Raw genomic sequence first — 26353 nt, 5'->3', positions numbered from 1 at the left:
TCCACCTTATATGAAAGATCCTCCCTCTGCGCTCCCTCCCTTCTCCCTTTTTTTTTTTTTTTCCTCTCTGTCCCTCTGTTCCTTTGCTTTGTGCTCTCCCTCTCTCCCCCTCTTCCTTCCCCTTGCACGCTGTGGTATGCAGACATGCAGGAATTTCTGGGCCTCAAAATGATAGACCAAACTTGTCAGCCCTGGCTCCTGTTACTAAAGATGGCCGCCTTTGCAGTGTGTGTGCCTGTGATTGGTGAACGTCTGAGTTACTCCCCACGTGATTGGTCATAACATGTTTGTCCACAGCTCTTGTGTTGTTGGCAAAAGTGTGAATTTTAGATTTTTGTTTGTATTGGACACCGTTTCCATCTGTAATTTGTGACTGCTTAGTGACTATAACTCTTCCTGTCTTCTGCTTTCTCTTCTGCACAGTTTCATGCGTGGCTGCAGAAGCATATGTGTTATTGCATGTTGTTCTTTGTGTCCTCTTGCGTGTGAATGAGGGGTGTGTCGCTCGGCGCAACTCTCCATCCAGCTTAGGTAAATGAGAGAAACTTTTCATAGCGCAACAGAAAACAGGGGTTTAAAGTGAATCTCAGTAGCAATGCATCTTGTCTCACATTCGCCATACACACACACATTTCTTTACAATTTCAGAGAAACAACTTTAGCCATAATGATACAACACTGTGGGGCTTTATGTACGACTGGTGTCTGAGTAAGTGGATACAGCAGCACATGTGTTTGCATCACTTCTTCAGTCAGTGGTGACAGTCTAAAGTTGCTTGTTTTTTGTCATTGATGTACTGTACAGATTCTTTCTTGGTCTTGCATGATAGTAAATTGAACATGTTCAGGTTTTGAACTATTTATTGGGCAAAACAAGACATTTAATGACGTCACCTTGTGCTCTAGGATATTGTGGTGGACATTTTTCACTGTTTTTTAATGTTTTTTAGATCAACAAATGATAGATTACACAAGAAGAACAGCAGCACTACAACTACATGCAGCAGCACTCATCGCTTCCTTTCCATTTGTCCCATACCGACAAGTTTCACAGACCAATACGCTACCAACCGCTTGAGATTTTAAGTTTAAAATATGAACTTAAGTACGTTTTAAAATGAATGAAACATGACACACTAACTGCTTTTTCAACATAGTAGAGTGAGATTTAATATATCGGCATGTAATGGAGAAGCTAGAATAAAATAGACTAGCTTTGGTATTCTGCACATGACTAATAATAATTTGCGGAAGCTGCACCCAAATGGACACGTCCACTTCTAAAACAAAATAGCTATTATTCGTGCCTCCTAATATAGATTGAAGATGACACTGAATAGCACCATAGCTCGCACCTAAGATAGACTATGAGCTAGTGAGCTAGTCTCTTACGACGCATGTGTTTGTGTGTGTGTATCACCAGGCAGAATGACGTCCAACCCAGCTAATATTTAGCATGCCTTGGCTGTTGCCTCCTCTCTCCAGTGTCTGCTGCTCTGGGCCTTGTGATGGCATTGTTGCAACTAAAAAAGGTTCTGCTCCGGCGCTCTGCTCGCAGCCTGTCAGCCAGACATACTGCACTCTGCTGTCGGCTCCACACACACTCACATACACATGACAAAGATGGCTCTCCCAACTATGTTTTGCTGGTATTTTGGACGAACCGCAGTGCACATGTGTTTGTGTGCATAGTGTATGCCCATATATCTTCAGAGTACTCTGTGTGTGATTTGTATCTTGACAGAGATGGATTGGAATGAGGAATTTTTTTCATGAGGAATTTTGCTGTCATGTGCTGTTGGTTTTTCTTCTTTTAGTTTGTCTACGAATACAGTACCAACATCTGGCTAACGTACCTATGAATTTAGGTTAATGAGATCAACTGGACCTACAATATTTCTGGTGTGCGGACAGCGAGCATGTGACCCGGTGTAATTCATATCAATCACGAGGGAGGAGCGGTGGACATTAGCAGACACACAACGACAACACCAGTCCATCCGTAGATCTCTAGCCAACTAACTCAGTACACAAACCACCATTTTGGAACTGCAGTTTCCTCTCCGTCTAGCTGCTTCTGAAATAAGAAACCAGGGAAAAAACAGTCCCAAGTGAACCCTTCTCAGGTCTAAACTCAATTTTTGTATGCTGTGTTTGAATCGGAAGATGAGGAATGAGGATGGGGAAACTCACAAAAACAGTTGGGTTTCTGACACATCTGATAACAAATGGTTTCGCTCGTAACCCACAAAAAATTTAAACCCCCAGGAGGAATGCTGGTGTGTGTGTCCCCCTTATCGCCCACCATCTTTCTTCCCGCCGCCTGCCTCAGCCAATCCACACAGAGCGTGCAAGGAGAGGGGCGCCCATCTGGCCAATTCCACCAAACTAATTGGTTGCAAGGGCTTGTGGGTAGAGGGGAGTCTGGGAGCAGAGGTGAAACATCGTGTATGTGTGTGCACAGACATGTGTGCACGGAGGTAGCGCAGAGTTGGGTCCTATTTAGTGTGTTTGTGTGTTTACCCCTCGGTTCCTCCCAGTGCGGGAATGGGAACACCAAGGGAGGAACTGGGCAGGGCTCCTATTAGTGGGAGTTGCTGGAGGGGTTAACATTAGCAGATTAACATTAGATGCCCAAGTGAGAGGTCAGCATAAACAGGAGGAGGTGGCAGCAATGGCAGGGATAGGAACACAGTGGGGGGAAAAAAAATGTAGATGCTTATTTTTGTTGCTGGTTCCAATTATTATAGATCTAGAAAGATTACAATAGCGGCTCTTTAAAATTGTTCCTGTTGAATCACATTAGGGAGGTTCAGCATTGTTATAATTTTAGCCTGACTGATTTTTTTGAGGCCTATACTGATATCGATATTTAAAAAACCTGATAACTAGGTATCGGCTAGTAGTCATGTTTTTAAAATAAACACATAGCATAAACAATCTTGATACAGATCCCGTTTCATTCTTCCTGCCAGGTTTTTAAGTTTGTTTGTTTTTTAAACACTTTCAAGAAAGAGTAAAATAAATAATAAGAAATATAAAAATAAGCAAACTTTAAGAACTTTCATACAATTTGGGAGAGGTAAAGTGTATACATAAGAGTCTATATGGGAGAGAGGTGATGTGAGGGTTCTCAGTCTGTGGTAGAGTGTGAGGGGGGTCTCTCGGTGTGTCAGGAGCGGACATTTTAAAGTGTAAATATCAACTTGTCAGTGATCTCTGGTGGACAAACTGTGTAATGGTTACACAGTTTTTGAATGATCTCAAACCTAGTTGGGCGTTTCTATACTGCAATGTCTTGTTACGTATCGGCTCACATATACGTAAATAACGATATATCGACAATAAGCTAATATCTGTGGATATATTCAGGGCAATTTTAGTCTATCTTTAGTTCTAATCAAAAAAAAATGGAAAAGGATGAAAGAGAAGGAAAAAAAACCCTAAACATATAACATCTAGATGATGCAAAATACACAGACTTAACAGTTTATTGTGTAGGTCCAGCTGAATCTAACACAATCTATTACAACTGTCCTGCCAAAACTCCTACCCTTAAGAAGCTTACTATGTTTCATTTTTGTTGATTGAACTCTGGTCTTTTCAGAGGCTGTAGTTTGTGTGATACTGAATGGAACTGCATTATATTGAAAATTGTTTCCAATATGTTTTCCACCCAGATTTGTGTAGAGAGAATGGCCTAAACAACCATACTGCTGAATATAGTGTTGAATGAAGGGAGTAACATGTGAGTAAATGGATCAGTAGACAAGTCAGTAAATAATTTAATGTTTCAGTGTGTCTAACAGTGGATTTTTGAGTCAGAGCGTGCACATTTGTTCAGTTGTCAGCCTCTCCTTAATAGTTTTCCTAATACAGTTCAAAGCCGGTGCCCAGCTTCGTGTCTATGTGGCCATTCATGGTTATCTCTGTATGTGTGACCCCCTCTGAGGATTGGATAGCAGTGACGGAGGGGAGGGATGGATGCAGGGAACGGCTTGGATGACAAACTCCCAGTTCTCTCTGACGGAACGTATGTATGTAGGAGGGACTGTCTGGCGCTACATAACTCCATACTGTGGACAGTATGTGTAGATTGAGACAGATGATCCTGTCTCTTTGTCTCATGTGTACCACTGACAGAGATAAATATACCAATAGCGCTTTTCTGGACCACAGAAAAATAGCTGTGGTGATGCATGGCACTCTTCTCCTGTGGTAGTTGATTGGCTGACCGTATTACACCGGTTGCTTATTGGCTAAGTTTGCCAGATCTTGCACTGCAGTTGCTGGCTGTGGTTGTCACACGAGAGAAGATGTTTGCTTAAATCTGACATTTTACTTTATGACGTTTTAATTATATTTAATTGCTGCATTAATTATAACTTTTATGGCTGATGTCATAAACTAAATTTAATAGAATAAAAGTAAAGGTTACAGTTAGGGATGGTAATGAGTAATTAATTTAAAAAGGTGGAGAAGCTGCGCACTCATAACTCAGATGAGCAATTAATTAACAATTAATCACTGTTTAAAATTTGATTCATCAAGAGTAACCATAGATAAAGTTGGTACAACATTATTTGTGCATCCCCTGGACATCAGTTACCTCCATGTCGGTATTTGTGATGTTTATTGTAGCCGACAATTAATAAAATTTTGCATCCTTAGCTATTCATTGAAGTAGTCCCAGCTCATGGCAATACTCTGTTTTATTCATGTCCAAGACCAGATAGAGTAAAGTCATTGATGTGATGTGAAAGTGACCTAATTACAACAAAGTAGTAGTTTGCACAACTGTCCACAAGTCCCTCAGTGAACGCTTCCTTATTCCAGCAGCCAGCCATGGCCGCTGACGGCATCCATCACCAATACCTATTTACTGTCTCCTGTTAACCGCTCTTCCCCTGACCACCCAGACTCTCCCTTCTGCACTGATTTAATTTAGCCCTCATTCGACTTTTTCAAATCTTATTACAAAGACAGACACACACACACACACACACACAGCTGTTTACCTCTGCTGGTCCAATGTTCTGTGGCGGAGAATCACATCTGTTATACAGCGGTGTTGTGGTGTTGAAGCAAGTGTCATATTTAGAAGCTGGCCACAGAAACTTGGGTTTGCTGCACACTCAAAACCCGAGTGAGCAGTTTATTTTTACTTGTTTGTTATTTAGTGATTTCAATAAGTAAAAACAGAGAGGAAGCAATTAGTTGATTAATCGATTGTTATTTTTCAAGTAAAATTAGTGGAAAAATGTCAAACATGCTCTCAAATGAGAAACTCTGCTGCTTTACTTCATTATATGTTATTGTAAACTGAAACTTTTTTGTTTGAACAAAGCAAGACATTTAAAGACGTCACCTTGGATTCTGGGAAGTTATGATGGATATTTTTTCCTCTATTTGCTCACACACACAGATCTGCACAACAGCAAGATTTCTTAGAAGAATAATGTAATACCATGCAGTAGCCAGCTGAGCTGGAGGCAGCATCCTTTTTTTTCTGAGCTGCTTTCATTTGGTTTGCTTTGGCAGCATCCGAGATAAAATTCCTGCTCTGTCTTTCATTGTTTGCTGGGATGTGTGTAAATCAGCTCTGGGCGACTTTGTGTTTGTCTATCTCGGGTTAATGACTTAAATGTGTGTGATGTTACACATACTGAACATGTGCTGTTAAAACTGTGCAAGCATATTAAGAACAAGTCGTCGTTTTCACGTACGCTATGTTCTGCAAGGTCAATGATGTAAACACTGGTGTAAAGAGTCATTCAAAGGATCAGTCAGTTCAGTTTAGTATTGTATAATTGCTTAAGTTAAATCTATGTATGATTTTTGAAGTGTCAACATCATAACCCAGATGAGACAACCGTCATTCAACCACATCACAACAAATATACAGTTTTAATAGTTAAAAACACAAGCTCATATAGTGCATTGAGCGCTTATTGATCAGATATATTCTTTTGACTTTCTGTAGTGATGCTCAAGCATCTTTTTCTACTGAGGGGAGTGAAATGTATGTGCCTATGATGTGTCCTAACAACAGTAAAAGTCTTATCAAGCAGATTTCTTTCTGTGAGCTGCTTAGAGCTTGAGGCAACTACTTGCTGGCGGCATTGACTCTATGGGGCTTGTAGAATTAAATCAATCGGTATTTTAGTATAAAACCCCTTAGCTTTTAACAAGTCAAGAGAGGAGCAAACGCACTAATTTTCCAGTTAAGGAATTTCTGGATAAAAAAAACTGGCCAGTGTACACTAAAGCAGAGGATTTAGCTTACAGTACCTTTGGGGTTACATAAAATGTGTTTGTGAGCAGGGTGGCGAGTCAGGTATTCTGTATCGATCCCCTCACACAAGCAGTAAACAGGTTTTTCCTGGGTTATTTTGCTGATGTGAATATGTATGTAGTTCTGGTGAGCTAGGGTAGTAAGAAGATAATTCTTATTCAAGAGCACCCCGGCCAGTATTAGAGACAGAAAATCAAGATATTTAAAATTGCAGTGTTGAATTTGAAGAATATTTTATTTTGTTCAAACCCTCTTTGTCATTTATCCCCGTTTTTATTAGGACCAGCAGAGTTAAAGCTTGCCACGAGGCACAGGTAGTGTCTGTCAGTTTGTCTTTCTTCCTGTTTACCTCTGGCTGCTGTGTTTCAATGAAAGGCTTTTTTTTTTTCTTTGTGTACCACCCACCCACTCACCCAGACTGCCTGCTAGAGGGGCTCTGTTGACAACACCTGCGCCCCAAAGGATAAGTAGGGCCTCTTCAGTCCCCTGACACCCTTTTCCCCTTCCTAATGTATGTGTTGTGTTCCTTATTCTTTTGTCCTATACCCTTGTGTACATGTATTATGTATGTGCATACATGCATACACACGATACAAACGGGTTGTCCTTTGTGGCTGGACCCTTCTCCTCCAGCAGTCACCCCGCTGTGTAAATCCTTCAGCCGGGGTTTGTTTTTCAGTCAGGCCCCTAAAGGGACGCCATGTGCCTGAGTCTGGCATGTAGCTGACGCTGGCTGAGGACCCAGCTCCTCCCTACTCTCTGCCTCGAATGGCCACATTATGCCTGAGCTGCAGCCGTAGTAGCGTATGAATGTAAAAAAAAAAAAAAAAGGCACCTTATCCATTGTAGTGCCTGCTGCCAGAGACATAAACGGTGTAAGTTGGCATCAAACATCAGGATATTTGGTTATTTTTAAATTTTTATTCATGAATTTGGACATTACACATTAGGCTAAAGGATCAAGTCAGTTATAGCAAAACATCCAAAGACACTGGTGGCCTTAAGTACAACTCTTTGTTATGGGTCACCGTTCAGTAAATCTGCCGGCACCATGTTATTATGTCCTGGGGGAAGATACACAAGATTATGTGGTTTGTGTATCTGAGTTCTTGGAAATGGTGTGTACACCATGTGCATCGCTGCCTGGTTTGTCAGAGGCAGACATTTTTGAGCTGCACATTGTCTTTAGATCACTTCTGCACTTCAGAGTGCATATGTTCTATTAATGTGTCCTAACTAGCAGACAATCCTGTCAGATAAAGAGCAGAGATGACCCTGTAAACTGTACAGTATACATACCATTTCTGCGTAGTCTAGACAGTGAAGTGATGTTTCTGAGCTTTAATACGGGGATATTTTTTCACTTCCTATTCAGCTGTGATTTATCATTATAGTAGCCATTCTTTTTAAAGTATTTTTTGGTGCCGGATCACACACCTTATTGCCAGAAATAACTTCTGCTGCTGACGTGAGGTGTTGGGATGATTGATTGAATCATGTCAGCGCTTGTCATGTGGGTTTGGATTAAAATTTGATCCTAAAAGGAGTCAACTTGGAAACTTTCGTGCCCGTCTGCTTCTTTGGTCCACAGCTCCTGAGCTATCCGTACCACAGAGTGCCAGACATTGCAATCTTATTCTGCTCAAGAATCCTAGATATATCTTGGTTTTAAGGACTGTTATTCACAAATAAACACAGAATAGGATGGTATTTCAGACATAATCCAAAGAATTCTAAACCCATTCTCCTTAAAACCACCAGTGTCGGTTCCAGTCCTCGTCCTTCCCACCGACCTCACACAACATTTCCAATCCAGGACAGAGGTAACAGAGGATGTGATCAGATAGACGGATGACCAAAAGTAGAGCGAACAGAAGCGAGGGACTGTGCTGATCCCGCAGATCGCCCAATTTTTCCCAAAATTCCTTTGACGCATTTGAACCTGAATCTGAGTTTACACTGTTTTGCTTATGACTAACACTCTCCATAATCAGTCCCTGCACACCGGCCCAGGAGACCCCTGGCCAGTCTTTCTCGGCTGTTTTCCTTGGCCGCTCACTCTGCTGACGGAAAGATGGTTCTCAGCGAGGTCAAACTGAGGCTCTGACAACTCGAAGTGAGGTTGTGAGGGATGACTCTGAATTGATAACCACAGTTAAATAGTTTCTATTTTTGTGGGCATATATTATGACCACCACCATGTTTTAGGTTTTATAATCCAAGTACATTTCAGGACCACTGACCATTGAAACCTGTGCCAATGTGTTAGTCAGACAATGCAACTATTTTTGTCAATGTCTGAGTAGTTTTTCAACTCACAAAGACATTGTGGATGTTTATATTTAGCCTAGTAACATGCAAATTGTTTCCACCAGATTTCCATTAAATAGTGATACAAATGTTTGGCTGGCTCGTTTATTCTTTCAAGTAGCAGATATGTTTGCTTTGAAGTGAAGGATAAAGTTGTTTCAGAAAGGCGTGTCAGTCACAGAAAAGTTAATCCAGCAATACTCATGTTTAAAATGTTTAAAATGATCCACATGTGTCGATAATTCAAACAGGTAAGAGTAATTGATGAATACAATTTGATTTAGAGCTGGCAACTGTAGTGTCTTGGGGTCAGGGGTCAAGGGGCAGGAAGGGAGGGCCGCTTGTCTTAGAACAAAAGAATGATAATACAACTTCACGTGTCTGCAACACGTGACCTACGTACTCTGTTTTCGGTGTGTTTTGGACATAAGATTAGGGAATGTGTGTGCGTGACCCCTTCTGACAAGCCTGTTTCTCCTAGTAATGATGGAGAGTTTCCCTCCTTCCTCTCGGAATAAATAGCCTTCTTGAGGCCTTATGGGATGTGAATGGAAGGAGGAGACAGGCGGGATGGGAGTGCTCAGATTTGTCTGATACAAAGAGCAGTGAGAGCACTTAAAGTGACATCTGGCCACTTTATGAAAAGCCATGTTTTCTTAACTCCTTGGCACAGAACAAAACTAATGTGGTTGCTTCAAATCAGATATATTTGTGTTGTCTGCAATATTCGCTATTGTTTTGGCACCTGTCTTTTTCTCATGAGAAAATGTGTTTGATCTCTTTTGTAATCAACATTTGGAGGCTTTCTCATCCGCTCTGAGACTTCAGAATAGACATCTGCAACAAAATTGTAATGTTAGGTAATGTTTTTTTTTTTATCTCACCATCAGCTGCTCTGCTCTGTGTGAATGAGTGCATGTGTGCATATGTGTGTTTGTGTGCCTGTCTGTGTACCGTAGTCCTGCTTAGCGCTATGCTGTGAATATGAAATAGGGCAGCTAGCATCTGCACTGCAGCCATCCCACCCTGGCCCCCACACTGTGCCTGCTGCTCAGTGCAGCTGGCCAGCCTGCAGAAAGACGAGCATAGAGCCTCTGTGTGTGTGTGTGTGTGTGTGTGTGTGTGTGTGTGTGTGTGTGTGTGTGTGTGTGTGTGTGTGAGTGTGTTTTGAGGATAAGAGGGTTAAGTGTATATGAGAGACTCTGTGTTTGTTTACCTGTGTAAGGTTGATTTCTTCTATCTGTGCATGTGGGTTTGTCTTCACATCTGCCCGTATGCTTGTTGATGCATCTTTATCTGTCCCTGTGCATCTGTATTGTTAGCAGGCAGTTTTGTTTACACATACGTAATCCAATAAAAATTCCAAAAATCCTAAAATAATCTTTCATTGTCTTTGAGCCAAGACACACTAAGTAGGGCTTCATTATGTTCATTATCGATGAATCCGCGGATTATAATATCAATTGATCAATTGATTTATAAAAAAGTAAGAAAATAGTGAAAAAATGCACTTTATATGTGACAAAGAATGGAAGCAGATATTCACATTTGAGATGATGGAACCAGCAAATGTTGAGCTTTTTTGCATGAAAAATGGTTGGAAAAATTGATTGAATATCAAAATGATTGCCGATGAATTATATGTCAGTTGACTAATCGAGTTTGAGTTTGTTTTTTTCAGCTCTAATTCCAAGAAAGTCTGGTTCTTGTCTTTTCAGGTAGTAACCCAAGTTAGAACTGATTAGATGTTTCGGGGTTTAGAGCTTGTTTGAAAATGCGCGGCATCCCCGACAACGCCAAATACTTGTCCCGGTCATGAAGGCTGACTGAACTCAAAGCCCCTGAAACACAAGGAGGACAGGAAAGAAGGAGAGAGTCAGAGGTAGAGGTAGGAAGAGAAGAAAGAGAGAAGGATGGAGTTAGGGAAGAGGAGAATAGAAAGAGACGGTATCTGTGACAATCAGCCCTTTGATAAACATTTTCTCTGTGTCAACTGAGGACACAGCGAGAGAGAGAGAGAGAGCGAGCGAGAGAGAGCAGTTTGATTTCTCTCTTTGCCTTTCTCTCCCTCTCTGTCTGTGGCTAATATGAGGAGATAATGGGTCATTGAGGCAGAAAGGGAAGGCTTAAAAACACCTTAGTCATGACTGGGCTGCCACTCAGCGCCACTGATTAAATTACCCAGATGAAGCAGCGTATTTATCTAAGCACAACTACAATCCATAAAACCGCACTTAGTTAAAGATGTCAAATCACTGTCTGCAGCTCTTTGTGGCCGTGTGTGTATTTTGTGTGTACAAGTGAAAAGCTGCAGACATAGAAAATAGTGTTTAGTGTCATTTAATTTATTCGGGGCATTTAATTTCCTCTGTGACATGGTAGAGGTTGGAACTGCAGGACAGTTTAGAGGAGCCAGACCTTTTTTGCCTCAGTTCATTTCACTTTGGCCGGCTGCTGTGCCAGTGCAGGAGAAAAGTCTGGATGGATCGGCGGTTAAATAAGACTTGAAAAGACGGACACAGAAGGTGATTGTCAATCAAAATGCGAGCGAACTGACGTAACCGTCCATCCAGCGGCAGGGTCAATTGCGATTCCCCATCAAATGTCATTTGAGTCAGACTGGAACGAAACTTGAACTGTTGACACTGATTGTCTCCCAATCTAGCCCGCATTGTTTGAGGCATGTCTCTCTCAATGGATGCCACAGGTTCATTAATGAGTCACAGGGACATTGAACAATTGACCACTGGACTTGACAGCAGTCTAGAGATGATACTGGGCTTTTGTTGACTGGCAAAAGGGTGTTTTGTTATGGAAAAGACGTCTGCCTCTTCTGCTGTGATGTGTGTGTGTGTGTTTGTGTGTGTGTGTATATGAGTGATTCTCGGTGTTACTGATATGAAGGAAAATCATGAGGCTGGTGATGCAGGCGTCTTGCTCTCTAGATGGATGTTCACCCGCTGCCTCTCTCCATCACCTTCCCACTGTCACCAAACTGTCCATTCAGCAAAACCTGCTGGACCTCTCTCTCTCTCTCTCTGTCTCTCTCTCTCTGTGTGTCTTTGTGTATCTGTGTGTGTGTGTGTGTGTGTGTGTGTGTGTGTGTGTATGAGAGAGACTATATGTTGATCTCAGTTATGTCTATTTTGGGCTTTCTATGTATGTGTTTATGTGTATGAGAGAATTTGCGTTGACTGCAGCAGTGTCTGTGTAAATGTGTGTTGTCCTTACGTGCCTTACTCTGTTTGTGTGTATTTCATGTTTGCGTCAAGATGTCAGAAAAAGTGCAGCGGGCAGCAAATGCTAGAGCTGGTGGCAGAGTGACAAAATTAAGGATGTGGTATGGAGGAGGAGGAGAAGGATAAGGGGGTCAGGAAGGAGGAGAGCACAAATGTGGCAGTGAACGGAGGGATGTAACAGAAGGACGGATGAGGATGGGTGGCTAGGAAGGAGGAGAAGGAAGGGTAGGAACGACGGATGTGTTTGAGGAGAAGAGAAGAGTAAGGGAGTGGCGAGCAGGGCCATCAGTAGGACGTATTGATTGTACCTCCATCCTGAGCGTCTGTAATGAGATCTAGTGGCTGTGGCTTTCTGGGGGAGCAGATTTGTCACCTGGGGCTAGACACCATGGCTGGGCGGGACAGGGGGGAGAAGGGAAACGTGCAGAGGAGGGTCAAGAGGAGAAAGGAGGATACAACTGAGGGAAAGGAGATTGCATAGTTTTAAAGGCACAGAGAGGTAGAGAGAGAGAGAAAGAGTGGCTTTACGATTAAAAGACAAGACACAAATGATGACTAGAGGGGAATCTAAGAAAATGCCTGTTGGGAGCATGCAGCTAATTACTGCAGACAGTCTATGTCTGGACTCATCTCCATGGTAACAAGATGGGCCAGCAGGGCTGGCCAGCACACAGGAAGACACAGACAAGGAAATCAATGAACAGACAGACAAAGCAGGGAGAAAAAACCATGCTCATTAGGCCAGATTCACCCTTTCATTTTGTTTGTCTACATGTGTGTTCATGAATGTGTACCATTTCATGCTTGTCTGTTGACCCTAGATTGAGACTTACTTAGTTTTTATCGCTAGAGCAGTTGTTGATAAAGACCTTGCGTCTAAGTGTTTTTTTGGGTTGTGTATGGACAGATTTGATTGGGCAGGGCGGCAGCAGGTTAGAGATCAGAGAAGGCTTCTTGTGATAAGAATGTTGCTGGTTTGAATCATGTGACAGTGGAAAGAGTTTGACTCCTCAAAAAATGGTCTACGCTCCCTCAGCAACTACTGTTGAATTGTCCTCGAGCAAAGCAAGAAACCTCTAAATGAAGTCAAGCTTTTTAGTGGCCAATTGCAGCCGCTATAGTAGAATGTGATTGTACTTGGAAACTGTGCAATGGTGATAAAGATCATGTGTGCTCATTCAGCCATAGACAGATTAAGACACTGCAGGTTTATTAACAGGTTTTGCATAGAGCAGCCACCCAGGTACTTGTAGAGCACTGCTACCATGTTGTGGCACTTTGGTATTAGAAAGTAATTAAGTATTGTTATTTTAAAGACTGAGAAGGTGTTCTTAGATTTAATTGAAGACTGTGTATGTGAGTCTTGTCACTAATATGAACTGGCTTTCCTTCCTTCCTTAATGCTGCTGTTGATGTAAATGAACAACTTCGCGTGTTGAGGCAGGTATCCAGATATGTGAAAGGGGTGTGATTGTGCGCATATGTGTGACAGAGAGAGAATGAAAACTGAGCTCCAAAATCTTGATAAATTATAATGTAAATGTTAACACACAAAACTTGTGAGATAAAACAAAAATCTGCTAAATTAGCTGGTATTTCCCAATAATCAAATTTAAATATGATTTTTGTTGTCACCTCTTTGTTAGCATTTTCACCACAATGACCGTTTTACAGAGTTGTGTATATGTATATATATATATGAGTGTGTGGATGGAGGTTTGTTAGCTTTGGAGTGAAACAAACACTAAAAAGGAAAAGAGACCGCTGCATGAACTGTGTGTGTTTGTGTGTGTGTGTGTGAGAGACAAGCCCTGTTCTCTTTCAGCCAATTCCAACCATCAGTAACCCAATATAGTCTGGGTCATTTAGCCAATAGGACATACATACACACACACACACACACACACACACACACGGAAACAATGGAAAATCTCTTGCCAGTGTGCTCTGCTTTTTCCTTCTCTGAATGTCACTTACTTTTATATAAGAATTTATACTTGGTACAGGAGGTTCTTGTGAAATTGACGCTTTAATTATTGTTTGCCCCGTATTTATATCCATATAGTCCATATAGGGTAAACAGTCATTCGGCGGAAGAGCCTGACTAGGGGCACACGTGTGTAAAATGTACTTACAAGATTTTTGTGATTGTCTAAACTGACTGTCAACATCCATCTGGACTACAGCATGGCAAAAACAAACAAATTGTTTTCATATTGTTATTGACACATACTGTTTGTCACTGACTGTTGTCTGTGTCTTACCACCTGCAGTATACAATGTGATCGATAAAGCCATCGTGACCTAGTGACATAAACAGAGCAGTAAACGTCTTGGCATGGTAAACCACCCAGTATTGTTACTGAGTGATGAGAGAGTGTGTGTGTTGTTCAGAGATGAGTTCCCGCACAAGATCTGGTCTGCCCGAGACCTTGTGGACATGCATAAATGTCTTGTCCAAACATTTGCCGTTTTGGATTAATGTACGCACTCCGTAAAGAGACAGCGCAGATCGTCATGGTGGTCATTGTCTTGGTGACAGATCAACGTGATTATATAGAGCTGATAGAAAGGGAGGAGATGTGGTGATTGCTGAAATACTCCACTTTCAGTTTGTTATTCTTGACACATTAACTCTGTGTTTACTTATTAGCTGTCATATGCAGGACCACTTCTGAGGAAACACTGTTTGGCAACAATTCCTAAGAACTATTGTCTATGTTGTTTTTATCATGACGCAATCTTGTTCCCAGGAAACTGATGCTGGATTGTTGCGGCCGATATCAATTAATGTCCCATTTCACATACAGTATCCAACAAAGAGTTTTTGACAAGGATTGTTCAAATTTGAAGAATTTGCCTCTACACATACCTGCAGGGCTCATACGTGTCGCCTGTGTTTGCACTAACGGTGATGTTTAGGATCTGTTGGCTTTAGGAAGTTTGTCCGTCGGCCTCCCTTTGTAATTACAATGAAATATCTTGATATTTGCAGGTACACGTTTTCTTGGGCTTTACTCCTTTGAACACATTGAAAATACACAGAAACTCATGTACACATACTTACACCTCTCAGGTTACTGTGTTTGGAAAGTCGCTTGCATAATAGCTGCTCTTTATCTGAGTGTCAATAACCCTGAGAGGGAGTGGCTGTTACAGAGGAAAAGGAGGGGTATGACTGTTTACTTCTCTTTTCATCCTTTAATGCAGGCCGAGTAAAGTCTGTACATATTTAGATTTGCAAGAAAAAGCATAAGAAATATTTTAATTCCAAATACACTCTATCATTTGTAGTCATAATCATACTGTCCAACCACTATCAGCTTGCACTGTATTTATACTGACCAAAGTGTTTACTTCCCTTTCAGATGTAGTAGATAATATAAAATAGTAACCCCCAGAGACTCGGTGACAAACCATAGTGTGAGATAATGACTTTGCTTTACCATTGAGGATAATTTTTCTACAAATAAAAGTAACTGGACTCATCAGTAAGCTGTCTCAGCTAATTATGCTGTCTGAACATGTATTAAATCACTTATACAAGTTATACTAGTTTTATACGACTTTCCTTGTTTCCCCAATCACTGTTGTCTAGATATGAAATGCTCAATAGAGTAAATGATGCTACTGGTTCAGAATAAAAGAGAATGAATGGATATATTAAACTATGGAAGATGAATTTAATCATGGCAGCCCATTTATTCCAATGAAAACTGCTCATCCAACACATACACTGAAACCATTTCTCCTACTTCTTACCATGGGTGCCCATAGCGTATGTGCATTAATGCCTCTCTGTGGTTCTGTCTGGCCAGTTGTTCACCTTAACAAATGACTGGAATTTTGGATTTTAGATACAGATATTTGGCTAATGGTTGTGAAATTGTGACTTCCAAAGACTTCCAAATGTGATTGATGCTCAGGAAATTCTCTTCATAGTTTTACAGACTTTTTTTTTGTCATTCATTTTTGGGCCAAGGATATCACACATGACCTACAGTTGTGACTTTGGCCACTACTCAAGTTATGGAGTGGGAGAGGGGGGAGAGCTTATGATAAAGAGGTTCCGCTGTTTTGCACTAGACATTTTTGAAGCCAGGGGACAGCAAACCAGATTAGAGGTTAATCCTGCCAACATATATTTTGACCTCTTGTGAAGAGTATTGGCTCGATTTCAACTGAACTAACTACATAAACATCTAGAAAAACTTGATCAGAAATCTGTTAACATTCTCCCTCTCTGACTCTTCAGCTCACCTTATTCCCCCTCTCCTCTCCCTCCTCTGTTACTCTTCTACTGCCCATCATTGTGAACTCAAACAGACCTTTGCCTCGGTTTGTGTGTGGCCTTGTGCACACTTACTTGCATGTATATCGACGCTTCTTATGACAGTATCCCTCTCTCCCTCCCAGCAATCAGTATGTTTTTGTTTACATTCTCTCCCCTCCCCCCCCCTCCCCCCCTCACTCGTCTCTCTCCTCTACTCTCTCCGGGCGAATGTCTTACATCAGATCACTCGAAGCATTTATAGCAAAGCTTTTGAAGCTTAGGACTCCCACTGTGGCCAAATATAGTAAACGTGAATCCAGCAGCTGTGTGTGTGTCTGTAAGAGGGTGGATGAGTGTGTGCGTGCATGTGCTCTCCTGAGTAAATGGCTCTGGGGTAAAAACGTGTTTGTTATTGTTCCCAGCACTTCGCCTGTAGACAACACTGCCAATTAAAGGGGAAGTTTTATGTGTTAAGAGCAGGAAGTGTTGCCGTGTGTGGCTGCACGCTATTGGCTGCACAGCTTCTCCCATGTTCCTTCCCTGGGGACTGAGCAGCCAGGGCTCTTTACTGCCATGGCCAAATGAAAGGTAAACACAACACACCTTTGATCAGGCTTTGCATTTAAAACCCTTACTGGAACTGTGTATATATGTGTGTGCGTGTGTGTGTGTGTGTGTACACAAGGAAGCAGCAAGCAAATTATTGAATGACACAGTGAGCTTTACATGCATGTGCGTGTTTAGCTTAATGAGAGATAAGCTCTCCAGGATGCTACCGCCTCCTCCTCCTCCTCTTGTTGTTGAAGCATGAGTGAAATCATCCCTCCATCCATGCGTCCTTCCCTCCCCCCCACCCCCCATCCACCCAGCATGAAAACAAAACAAGGCGTTGTATGAATGAAAGTGGGAGGGGCCGAGTGGCCTAGAAAGGCAGGCAGGCAGGCAGATAGAGAGATAGATAGTGGTGCAAGGCTGGGTGAGGCTGTGGCGGAGAGGAGGGATAGAGAAGAGGACAGTGGAGTAGGAGGAGGGGATGAATGAATGAGTGAGCTGACTGGAGCATGTTTGGCATAGCAGCTAGCTTGTGTAGCCCAGCACTAGCGTGAGCAGAATGGGGAATAATGCTGCTGCAGTAGTGGTGTTATGCTACTGTAGTACTCCCTGCTGAGACCGCTGTGCTGAAATCAGATTGAAGTAGAAAAGGAAAAGGGGAAATATCCCTCAGGAGAATAAAAAAATAACCATGAGTGATTTTAAAAAAAACAGCAAGGTAGTTCACTTATTTATCACACATTTCTATTAATATAACAGGGGATGTAAACAACTGTTTTTCATGACCCTGTATTGAATGGATTTGATGTAAAGCTGATTTAGTAACTCCACTCATCTCTGTTTTGGCCTTGCTTCAGTCTTAAGCTCGTTCTAATTCACCCAAAGCAGCAGCAGTAGATTCGTCTTCCCTGGCATGCTTGCTCCTTGGCTGCGTCTGCCCCCTGTCTGCCCCAGCAAGGCCAGGGTTAACCCTGGGCGTCTCTCCTCCCCGACATGGAAGAGGCCATTGAATGGCTGCCTCCCCCAGCCAGCAAACACATTGGCTGAAGCTGAGGGTGGATCTAGGGCTAGAGCGGCACTCCGGCATGGATCCTGAGCTGGAGCTGGATTGGAGAGCTCTCTCTCTGCTCTGTTATGTGATGCCGTGGTCACAGTATGTACACACACAGCAGACAGACAAGAGAGGGGAGGGCTGGAAGAAAGCTATGCATTTTTCTCTGTGGGTCAGAGAAGATTGTGCAGTGGTGGGTTTACTACATCACAGTAAAGAAAACGTAGTGGAGCGACCTCTGCATGAACTACTGCAGAAAGTCAAAGATGATGTTTTTTCTATATTAGTCATTTTCCCTCTCTGCGGTTTTGACCCTGTCCCTTTTGTCATTGTTCTTTCCTTTAACCTCATTATCCCAGCCATGTTCTCCCCCTGCCACAACCCTGTCTGTCCTCTGCTTTTACTCAGGCAGCACAATGGGCAGCCCTCCTGTGCAGGAGGGAGGGAGTGGGGAGGGGGGTTCTTAGCTGTATCCTTGGCAGTGAGTGCTCATGTGATATCCTCATAGAGGTGGCATCCCATGAAGGCTGGCATGCAGTGCCCTCATTGCACTTTTCGGCTAATTAACAGTGTGACACACTCCCAAACAATATTTTTTCAATTACTTGTCAGAATACTGTTAGGGAACAGTTACCATGATTCATCTTCCTGAGGTTAGCTGTATTAGGTTTAACTCAAATATCATAGGAGTAAAAAAACAATCAGAAATGTAGACTCTTAATTTTCTTGATGCTATGAATTTTCACCACAAAGGGACCCAAAGCAGGGCAAAATAGTCTTGGAAATGTTTGTAGCTTGTTATTTGACCTAGATCTGCTTCTTGGCCTGACACTCTTTAGTTCAGTTAGCACGTGATATTAAAGCTGACAGTACAGTGAGAGACACAGTGAGAGACAGTGATTAACACACAGGGTCATGCACAGGAAACCCAGTCAGGGTTCAGATATGTGCCCTGTGTATGTTGCTGTTTTCTCCTCTGGATTCCAAATTAAATGAAAGGATTAGATGTTAGAAACACTGATTGATTTTTGGAGTATTTTTAGCACATGTACTGATTGGTGCTGCACTTAACTGAAAATCAAGAGTCTATTCAGAGGAAGAAACTTATGGTGTTGGTTTTGATATTTGAGACTGGACATCTTTGCTACAGTGGATTGTAGAATAAAATGCAGCCTCAGTAAATACTTCCCAACCCTTGATTCACAATGGATCCCTATCTTGTTTGCACCCAGTCAGTATGCGCAGTTGGTAAAAAGGTCAGTGCCTGGTATAAGGTGAGATGTAATGAGTCTCTGCTGGCCCACAGACAAGGCAATAACAGCTAGTTTATTAGATCATTACAGGGCACAGGTCAAACCTGATGGCTAATCCAATCACAAGGACACTCGGGCTCTTTGATCAAATGTTGTTTCCCAATAGGTCAAATGAAACCTGACATGAGCCAATGACATATAATGTTCAACCCATTAGCAATTAAGGTTGTTTCCATGGCACTGCAGACTACCAGTGTTGGGAATAAATTGTGGTCACTCACTCTCTCATGGATGCTAGGTGGGTAACCAGTGGTTGTCCAATTGCATGTTTACATGCAAATTACAGCTAGAACTTGTCTAATTGTGTTCTTGAATGCTAATTACTGTTTCTCTAATCGTTTGCTTTTGTGCAAATTAAGTTTTCATGTTCAGCCAACCTCTTGGGTCAACAGCGATATTTCAGTATAACATATAACCACAGAATACAGAGGTGAAGTCATGCAATTGTGAGTTACATTCAACTTGTTGACACAGAATGATCTAACCCTTTAGCTACATATGTTCATGTTTTGTTAATTCACATGGGCTTTGCCAAGTGTTTATACATTGGTGTGGTGGTTGGGTTGGGTTTTACAATAGGAAATAAAGTTGGTGAATTAAATACTGAAGTCAGCAATCTAACATCCAACAATCACAGATCTTAATGTTTATGTACTGTGTTCTTTGACATTGGTTTGTCCTTTCTGTGAGGGTCAAATGTATTCCTGCTGATGGCAGTATACCATTTCCATTTTCTCTTTGAGTACCCCCAGCAATAACACGTTAAAAAGGCAACACGGAACCACAACACCTGTTCATAGTTCATGCAGCCATGGTCATGTGTGTGTATGTACACACCAAACATGCATGCGGTTCCTTCGTTTCTCCCAGATCAGAGAAAACCACCACTTGGTGGCCATTTTGACCACAGGGTTTTGCTCTCTCCGCTTCTCCTTGTTTTGATTTTTTTTGAGCTGTTAAATGCTAGTTGGAGCAACAGAGACGGAGAGAAATACTCCTGCCTACATTTAGCCATGTGCTGTTATATTTGGTGTTTTGTTTTTTATTTTACTTTGCTTCTGCATGATGTTTGTGAACTTTGGATTCACAAACACTCCCACTCGTCTTTGAATGCCATTTAAACCAGGAGTGGTTAAACACACTATCTTTATGTATATATCATGTTGATATGTGATGTATGTGGGGGCCAAAATAAAAAAATGATTTAATTCAGAGATGTTTACTAGTGTGTAACCTGATATTAACCACTTCTTTCTCTTTTCTCCCCTTTTGCTGTTCTGCAGTGTGTTTGGACAACTGTAAGCATGGCGCGTGTAGCCTCCAGGGCCAGTGCTGCGATGACCAGTGCTTGGGTGGCTGCTCGGAGCCAGGCAACGCTAGTAGCTGTGTGGCCTGCAGGAACCTTCAGCATGGCAACACATGTGTAGAGAAGTGTCCTCCTGGATACTATGTCTTCAAGGGCTGGCGCTGTATCAGTTTCTCCTTCTGTCAGGTTGGTAAAAACTTGGATTCTTAAGGCTAACCCGAATCATTTTAAACACAAATGCAGGTATAGTAAACTCACACACTTAAACATACATGTTTTATATACATTATCCTTGCTTCTCATTTCAGGAACTCCACAACCAATGTAAGCAGACTAAGAAGTTGAACCAGGACCGGGAATCAAGCTGCTCTGAATACGTCATCCACAACGGGGCCTGTATCCCAGAGTGTCCTTCTGGATACACCACTATAAACTCCACTATGTACGTCTGACTCACACTTACATACACACACACACACATACACACACCACTGGTGCCACCATCAACATTGCTGTGTTATTGATGGTGGCCATCATTACATGATCGTAGATGTAACTGTCACCCACAGCAAGTCATCCCTCTGTGACTTCAGCAGACAAGTGTATTGTCACCCAACACACTCAATAACATTTGCGCACAAGAGATGATGGCATTTGGAAGTTGATCAAACAAAAAGGCCGAATTGTTTTTCCACTATGGAAAGTCTGTTCTCCTCTGTAGATAAGCAGCTGGGCTGCTGAGGAGAAAATGATGTAGATGTGTAGTAGTGAAGCAAAGGAAAGGGCAAAACATCACCTGCTTCTTTGTTTGCCTCTTTGTCAACTGTAAGCAGTGCTCTTCAGCTCTTAAAAACATGCAGGTTCATGATTAATTTAGCACTGGCAGTGCAGGCAGTCAATATGATTAATAGTATTAGTGTTACGCTGTATTTTCAACTTTTTAGTCTTTCAGTTTTTATGTAAAAAATGTATCAAGCTCAGTATCAGTTCATAGAACAAATGCTCTTTGAGGCTTTGCCAGTAAGTGTATAAGCCCATGAGAAAGAATACTTTCTTATTTTTTTAAAAAATTCTGTATATTTCTGCTGTCAAATATTGCCAGAGGGAGCTAATTGTCTGCTAAGGGGAAAAAAAAGCATATGCTGTGTGATTATTGGCCAGCCATGACCTGCTCTTGTAAAAACTTTAATACAAACTGCTTTTAATTTGCTTCAATTTTCTCAACCCTCCGATTCTGAAAACTGGGCAACTCTTTCAGATGACAATGTAGTTGTATGAAACACAAAATAAGCAGCACATACCAGATGAACAAACAAACGTTGATAACTCTAATAATGACTCTAATGATAATAAGTTACTAAGCAGAACCAAATACAAAGTTTCCATATAGATATGAGACTTCATAATTTCATATGCAAATAAGTCCTCTAATCTCAATTGCTATAAATGAGTCCCTGGTGTTTTCACAGCCTCTATGACATTCTGTTCTCAGTGATTACACAGCTGCATCAAGTCAAAGCATTACCAAACTGACATAAAACAAATAGCTGTTGACAGCAGTTCATAAAAGTATTGTAAGAGTTTTAGTATGCACATTAAATGTGTATACTTAATTTATTGAAACTGGATGTTGTGTTGCCGAGGAAAAAAACTGTATCAGCATTGAGCAACATTTGTAATCATGCTTAAGTGTTGATTATTTTGGAAGCAGCACATAAGGGTGCACTGGGGTGAAATAATGTGACTGGGTCTTTTACGCAGCCAATAGCCAATTATTTTCCTTTTGAAAGGATTATTCTGTAGGAACCTGAGCTCAACTTTACAGTCTGTCTTGGACTTGTTTACTTAGTCTTGTTGAGTAGTTAACATGAGATTATTTCATGTGAAAATAATAGTAAATTAGTAATAAGTATTATAGATTGATATTGAAGATTTGGTTGATGTATTTAAACACAGTTAGGGTCACAAGCGTGTTGTACACTTCCAGGGAATGGATGTCTGCATCTCCCAGATTTTTTCGCTGTAGTAGCGGTATAGCCTAGTGGTTAAAGTGATTAAAAGAGTATGTCACACAGGTGAAAGATCAAAGGTCCAAATCCCTGTAAGAGACATTTGTCCTTAAGTACACTGAACCTCTTATCTTATTGTAAATGGCCCTGGATAAAAGTGTCGGCCAAGTTTGACCTCTAGAAGCTGTCTGGACCTCACCTGGTCCTGTTTAGCTCAGAGTTTTGTCTGCATGTGCAACATGCAAGGGCATGACCTTATTTAGCGTTCCTCTTGTACTGAAGGGGGGTAGAGGAACATCAGTGGCTTCCTCATTTAGCGTCAGTTGCTGTTGCTAAATGAGGAGGACATGTATTTGTTTTGAGGCCAAGTATGTGTTTTGAAACCACCCCTGTTTGCATGCTTTCAAAACACATGCATAGGTTTAGGCAATAGGCAGTGTCCGAAATTAACTTTTTGACTCACCTGCCAAGGGGACTGGTAGATGAAAACATCCACCGACCGAGCATATTTTTTACCAGCTAAAATAATAAATTGCCTTTTTGTGTCAAATACACATTTGTTTCAATGCATTTCATTGAGATAAAAAGGTATTACGTATGTTGAATACTGTAGCTAGCAGCAGACCCGTACGCCAATTTTTTTTTCATAGGATGGCGAAGTCATGGCCTGCCCTACTCTGCCTCTGATTGGCTAGTACTCGTTTCCCTTGTGGTTGGGTTGGTTAGGTTTACACATGAGGAGTGAGATTGGTTAAGGTTAGGGTAAGAATATAAGGGTAAGCATATCAGAGGCAAAAAAGAAAAAAAGGCGTCCCATACAGTAAACAGTGCCACGAAACTATGAGCAGTCGAGACGGTCTGCGGCTGGTGCTCCTTCGCCTCAGACTGTCTCGAGCGCTCCTACAGTTTCACGGCACTGTTTAGATGTGCGTAAAAACACGTGGTCCATGTATCTAGATGGTATAGGGACAAACATGAGTAATTTCCTACGAGCCATCATACTAGATTTTGACTATTTTGGTACAAACGTTTACCCGCCAGTGTGGCGAATAGCCTTCCAAGATTTACTCACCGAACAGAAAATCTACCTGCATTTGGTGCTTGGCGGGTGTTAATTTCAGACACTGGCAATAGGGATAAGACATTTTCCAGTAAAAACGTGGGGGATAAAATAGTCCTTGGATGGTGGTATAGAGACATTAATGGAGTGTGAAGAAGGAAGACAGATGAAGAATGAATGAAAAAGAAGGACAGAGAGGCGCATTTCTCTGTTTGTTCTAATAAGAGAAGGTTGTGTGCCGAAGATGTCTGCATCGCTTGAAGCCACAGGTGGCTGGATGATTGATGGTGTTTGTGTGTTTCTGGTATACCTGTGTAAATGCATGTGTGTTTGTGCATATATAAATGTGTATGTGTGTGCACGCACAATGCATTTGACTGTTTGTGTGTGCAGAACGTGTTTGTGACTACATTAGCTTGTGTTTGGTCGGGTTTTTCCAGGTGCAGGCCGGGGGAAATGTGCACTGTGTCCAGATACAGAGTGGTGTGTATATATAGATGTATTTATCAGGTAAATAACACAAACTCACATGCACATGAGTTTTTAGCACAGCCAGCGGGAACGGTAAGGACATTTTAACCCAACATGACTTTCTTCAAATGTATCATGTGTGTCTGTGTCGGAGAGAGAGAGAGATTGACTTTCCCTTGCATGCTGCCAGCCTGTGGGGATTATCAGGTGCTTAGACAGAAAAGAACATTGCTTTAAGTCTCATACACCCTGAGGCATAAGGCAGACTGGCATCCTTTGTGTGTGTGTGTGTGTGTGTGTGTTTGTGCGTGCACGTGTGTATTTGTTTTTGTGTGCTTACGTATGGATGTTTGTGTGTGCACATTATGTGATAAACAAGACTTTTCTTTTCCATTAGGATTCTGTTGCAGTTGCAACATCAGGGCCTGTGTGTGTGTGTGTGTGTGTGTGTGTGTGTGTGTGTGTGTGTGTGTGTGTGTGTGTGTGTGTGTGTTTTGCTGCTATGGTCTGGTTAGAGCAAGAACAAGCGTCATCACAGTGGCTTAGCCTGGCAGAAGCTACACCCAGACAGACACACACATCTCCAGACAGTCAGGCAGACGACACACGATGTACAAATGCACACACATACACACACATACACACACACCCCAGTGAGGATTGACGAGGAGGAGGGATATTCCAGAGTAGAAGAAAAGGACACCCAAAGGTTTGCATCATGGTTTTTCTGTGACGCCAATAAACCGTTGGGTAGTAAGATCTTACCTCCCTTGGGTATCTTTCACTATTATTATGCAAATTTGAGTATCTTTAATGTTAGGTTGGATAGTGACTATGTTAAGTTATCACTATGAATACAACAGAAAAAAATACAAACATCACAACAATGTCAAAACGGTCACATAATCCTGTGCGGCTGAGAAACGACACAGTCAGGGAATAGTTTCAGATGCTTTTTTGAACAATCATGATAAAATGTATTTTTAGACACACTTTATGTATGTAGACTGTACCATTAATTTTTATACATCGTCTCTTTATCCCCTTTTTGTCCCAGCTCTTCTCTCCAGGCAGGTAGCTTTTCTCTCTCAACATTTCACATTCACTAACATCTACTGTATGAAGGAGTATGCTCATCTTTCCTGGATGCTGTGAGAGCACAGTAGTACAGCAGTGTGTTTGTGTGTGCTTGCGTGCGTGCGTGCAAACGGTCTGGTTCTGCCAGGCCCGGGCCCGAAACCAAACCCAAGCGTCAGCTGCGGCCGCTGTTCTAGATGGTTCTAGCAGACCCTGGAGCCCGAGTCACAGGGTTCAGCCGGACAGATAAACACTGTCCCTTTAAGAGCTGCTGTTGGACCCAGCCTGTCTGCCTGTGTGTCTGTGTTTTTCAGTACAACGGCCCAAAACATTCTGTCTTTCTACACTGCAACTAGAGCGTTACTTTTGAGAAGCTGAATTTACAATTTTCCATGTGGGAGAAAAAGAGAGAGACACAAAATATCTTTGAGTTTTGCTTCTCACTGTTGTTTCGGGGAGATCATTACAGTTACTTTCCACTCACTCAGAAGTCATAGAGGGGAAACAATGATTTGGCCTCTGATTGATGTAAATTATTAAAAGCTTGATAAGATGGAAACTAGGAGAAGCCAGGTGTGTAATGGTTCATTTGGCTCCCTGAGAGTGGATAGGAAAAACCAGACAAGGACCAAAACTGCACCCCTGGGACTCAGTGTTGCATGTCTCTATGGCAAATGGCTTCTATAGCAAGGCTGTGCTGTTTGGGGGGAAAGTAGGGGCACAATTTGGTTAAGATTGTGTGTGTGTGTGTGTGCGCTTGCTTCCTTTAGAGGGGGATTACAATAAGAGTTGCATAAACATGGAATTAAAACAGGGTGAGCTTACAAATGGCAGTTCATGCAGAGCTTGCGTGGTCCCTGCAGTGAGCGACAGCATCCTTTGTTAGCTGTTCCCAGGGCACAGGGGCTGCCTTAAAAAGGTGCCTGTTAAGGCTGCCGTTTGATGTCATTGTCTCCTCAGCTTTGAGCTCCCAAACCCCGATTGGACTTCAGAATCCACTCCAATGATCCAATGTCATACCCTGCTTTGTAGATATAAGCATATTTTTTCAAGAACACTGAAAATTTTGACCTGACTTTCTCGTTTTTGTTGCACGGCCACCTCACATCAGAGCAGCCCCCTAAAAAGACATCGGTGGGTGGGGGAAGATATCAGTTGTTGGTGTTAAGAGCGAAGTTTCAAGATTTTGTTGTTAACCAACCAAAATACAGCTTTTTAGTTTACGTCTGAGGCAGACCTTTGTGGTAAGGGATGTCAAAGCTGGAAGTGGAATTAAAGAGAGGGATTATGTTCTTTTGAGAGGGCTTAAAAAAAAGTGCTCATTTGTGAATGAAGCGTTGGGTCCCTTTTCTCTGTGTGGTGTGTACCCGGCTGCTCGCTAGACAAGGCCTGCCTTT

General features: G+C 42.0%; 1 protein-coding gene across 1 annotated transcript in view; it reads left to right on the top strand.

Moving 5' to 3' along the window:
* insrb (insulin receptor b) overlaps window positions 1-26353 on the top strand; it is an 85809-nt gene that overhangs the window by 38208 nt on the left and 21248 nt on the right. Inside the window, exons 3-4 of the mRNA XM_067596927.1 lie at window positions 20317-20525; window positions 20648-20781. Coding sequence (XP_067453028.1) covers window positions 20317-20525; window positions 20648-20781 — 343 coding nt within the window. The remainder of the gene's footprint in view (window positions 1-20316; window positions 20526-20647; window positions 20782-26353) is intronic.

This window comes from Thunnus thynnus, chromosome 8 (genome assembly GCF_963924715.1).
Source record: "Thunnus thynnus chromosome 8, fThuThy2.1, whole genome shotgun sequence".
NCBI classification, from domain to species: Eukaryota; Metazoa; Chordata; class Actinopteri; order Scombriformes; family Scombridae; genus Thunnus; species Thunnus thynnus.
Note: the sequence above shows the minus strand (reverse complement) of the source record. Positions and strands in the feature narration are given on the sequence as shown.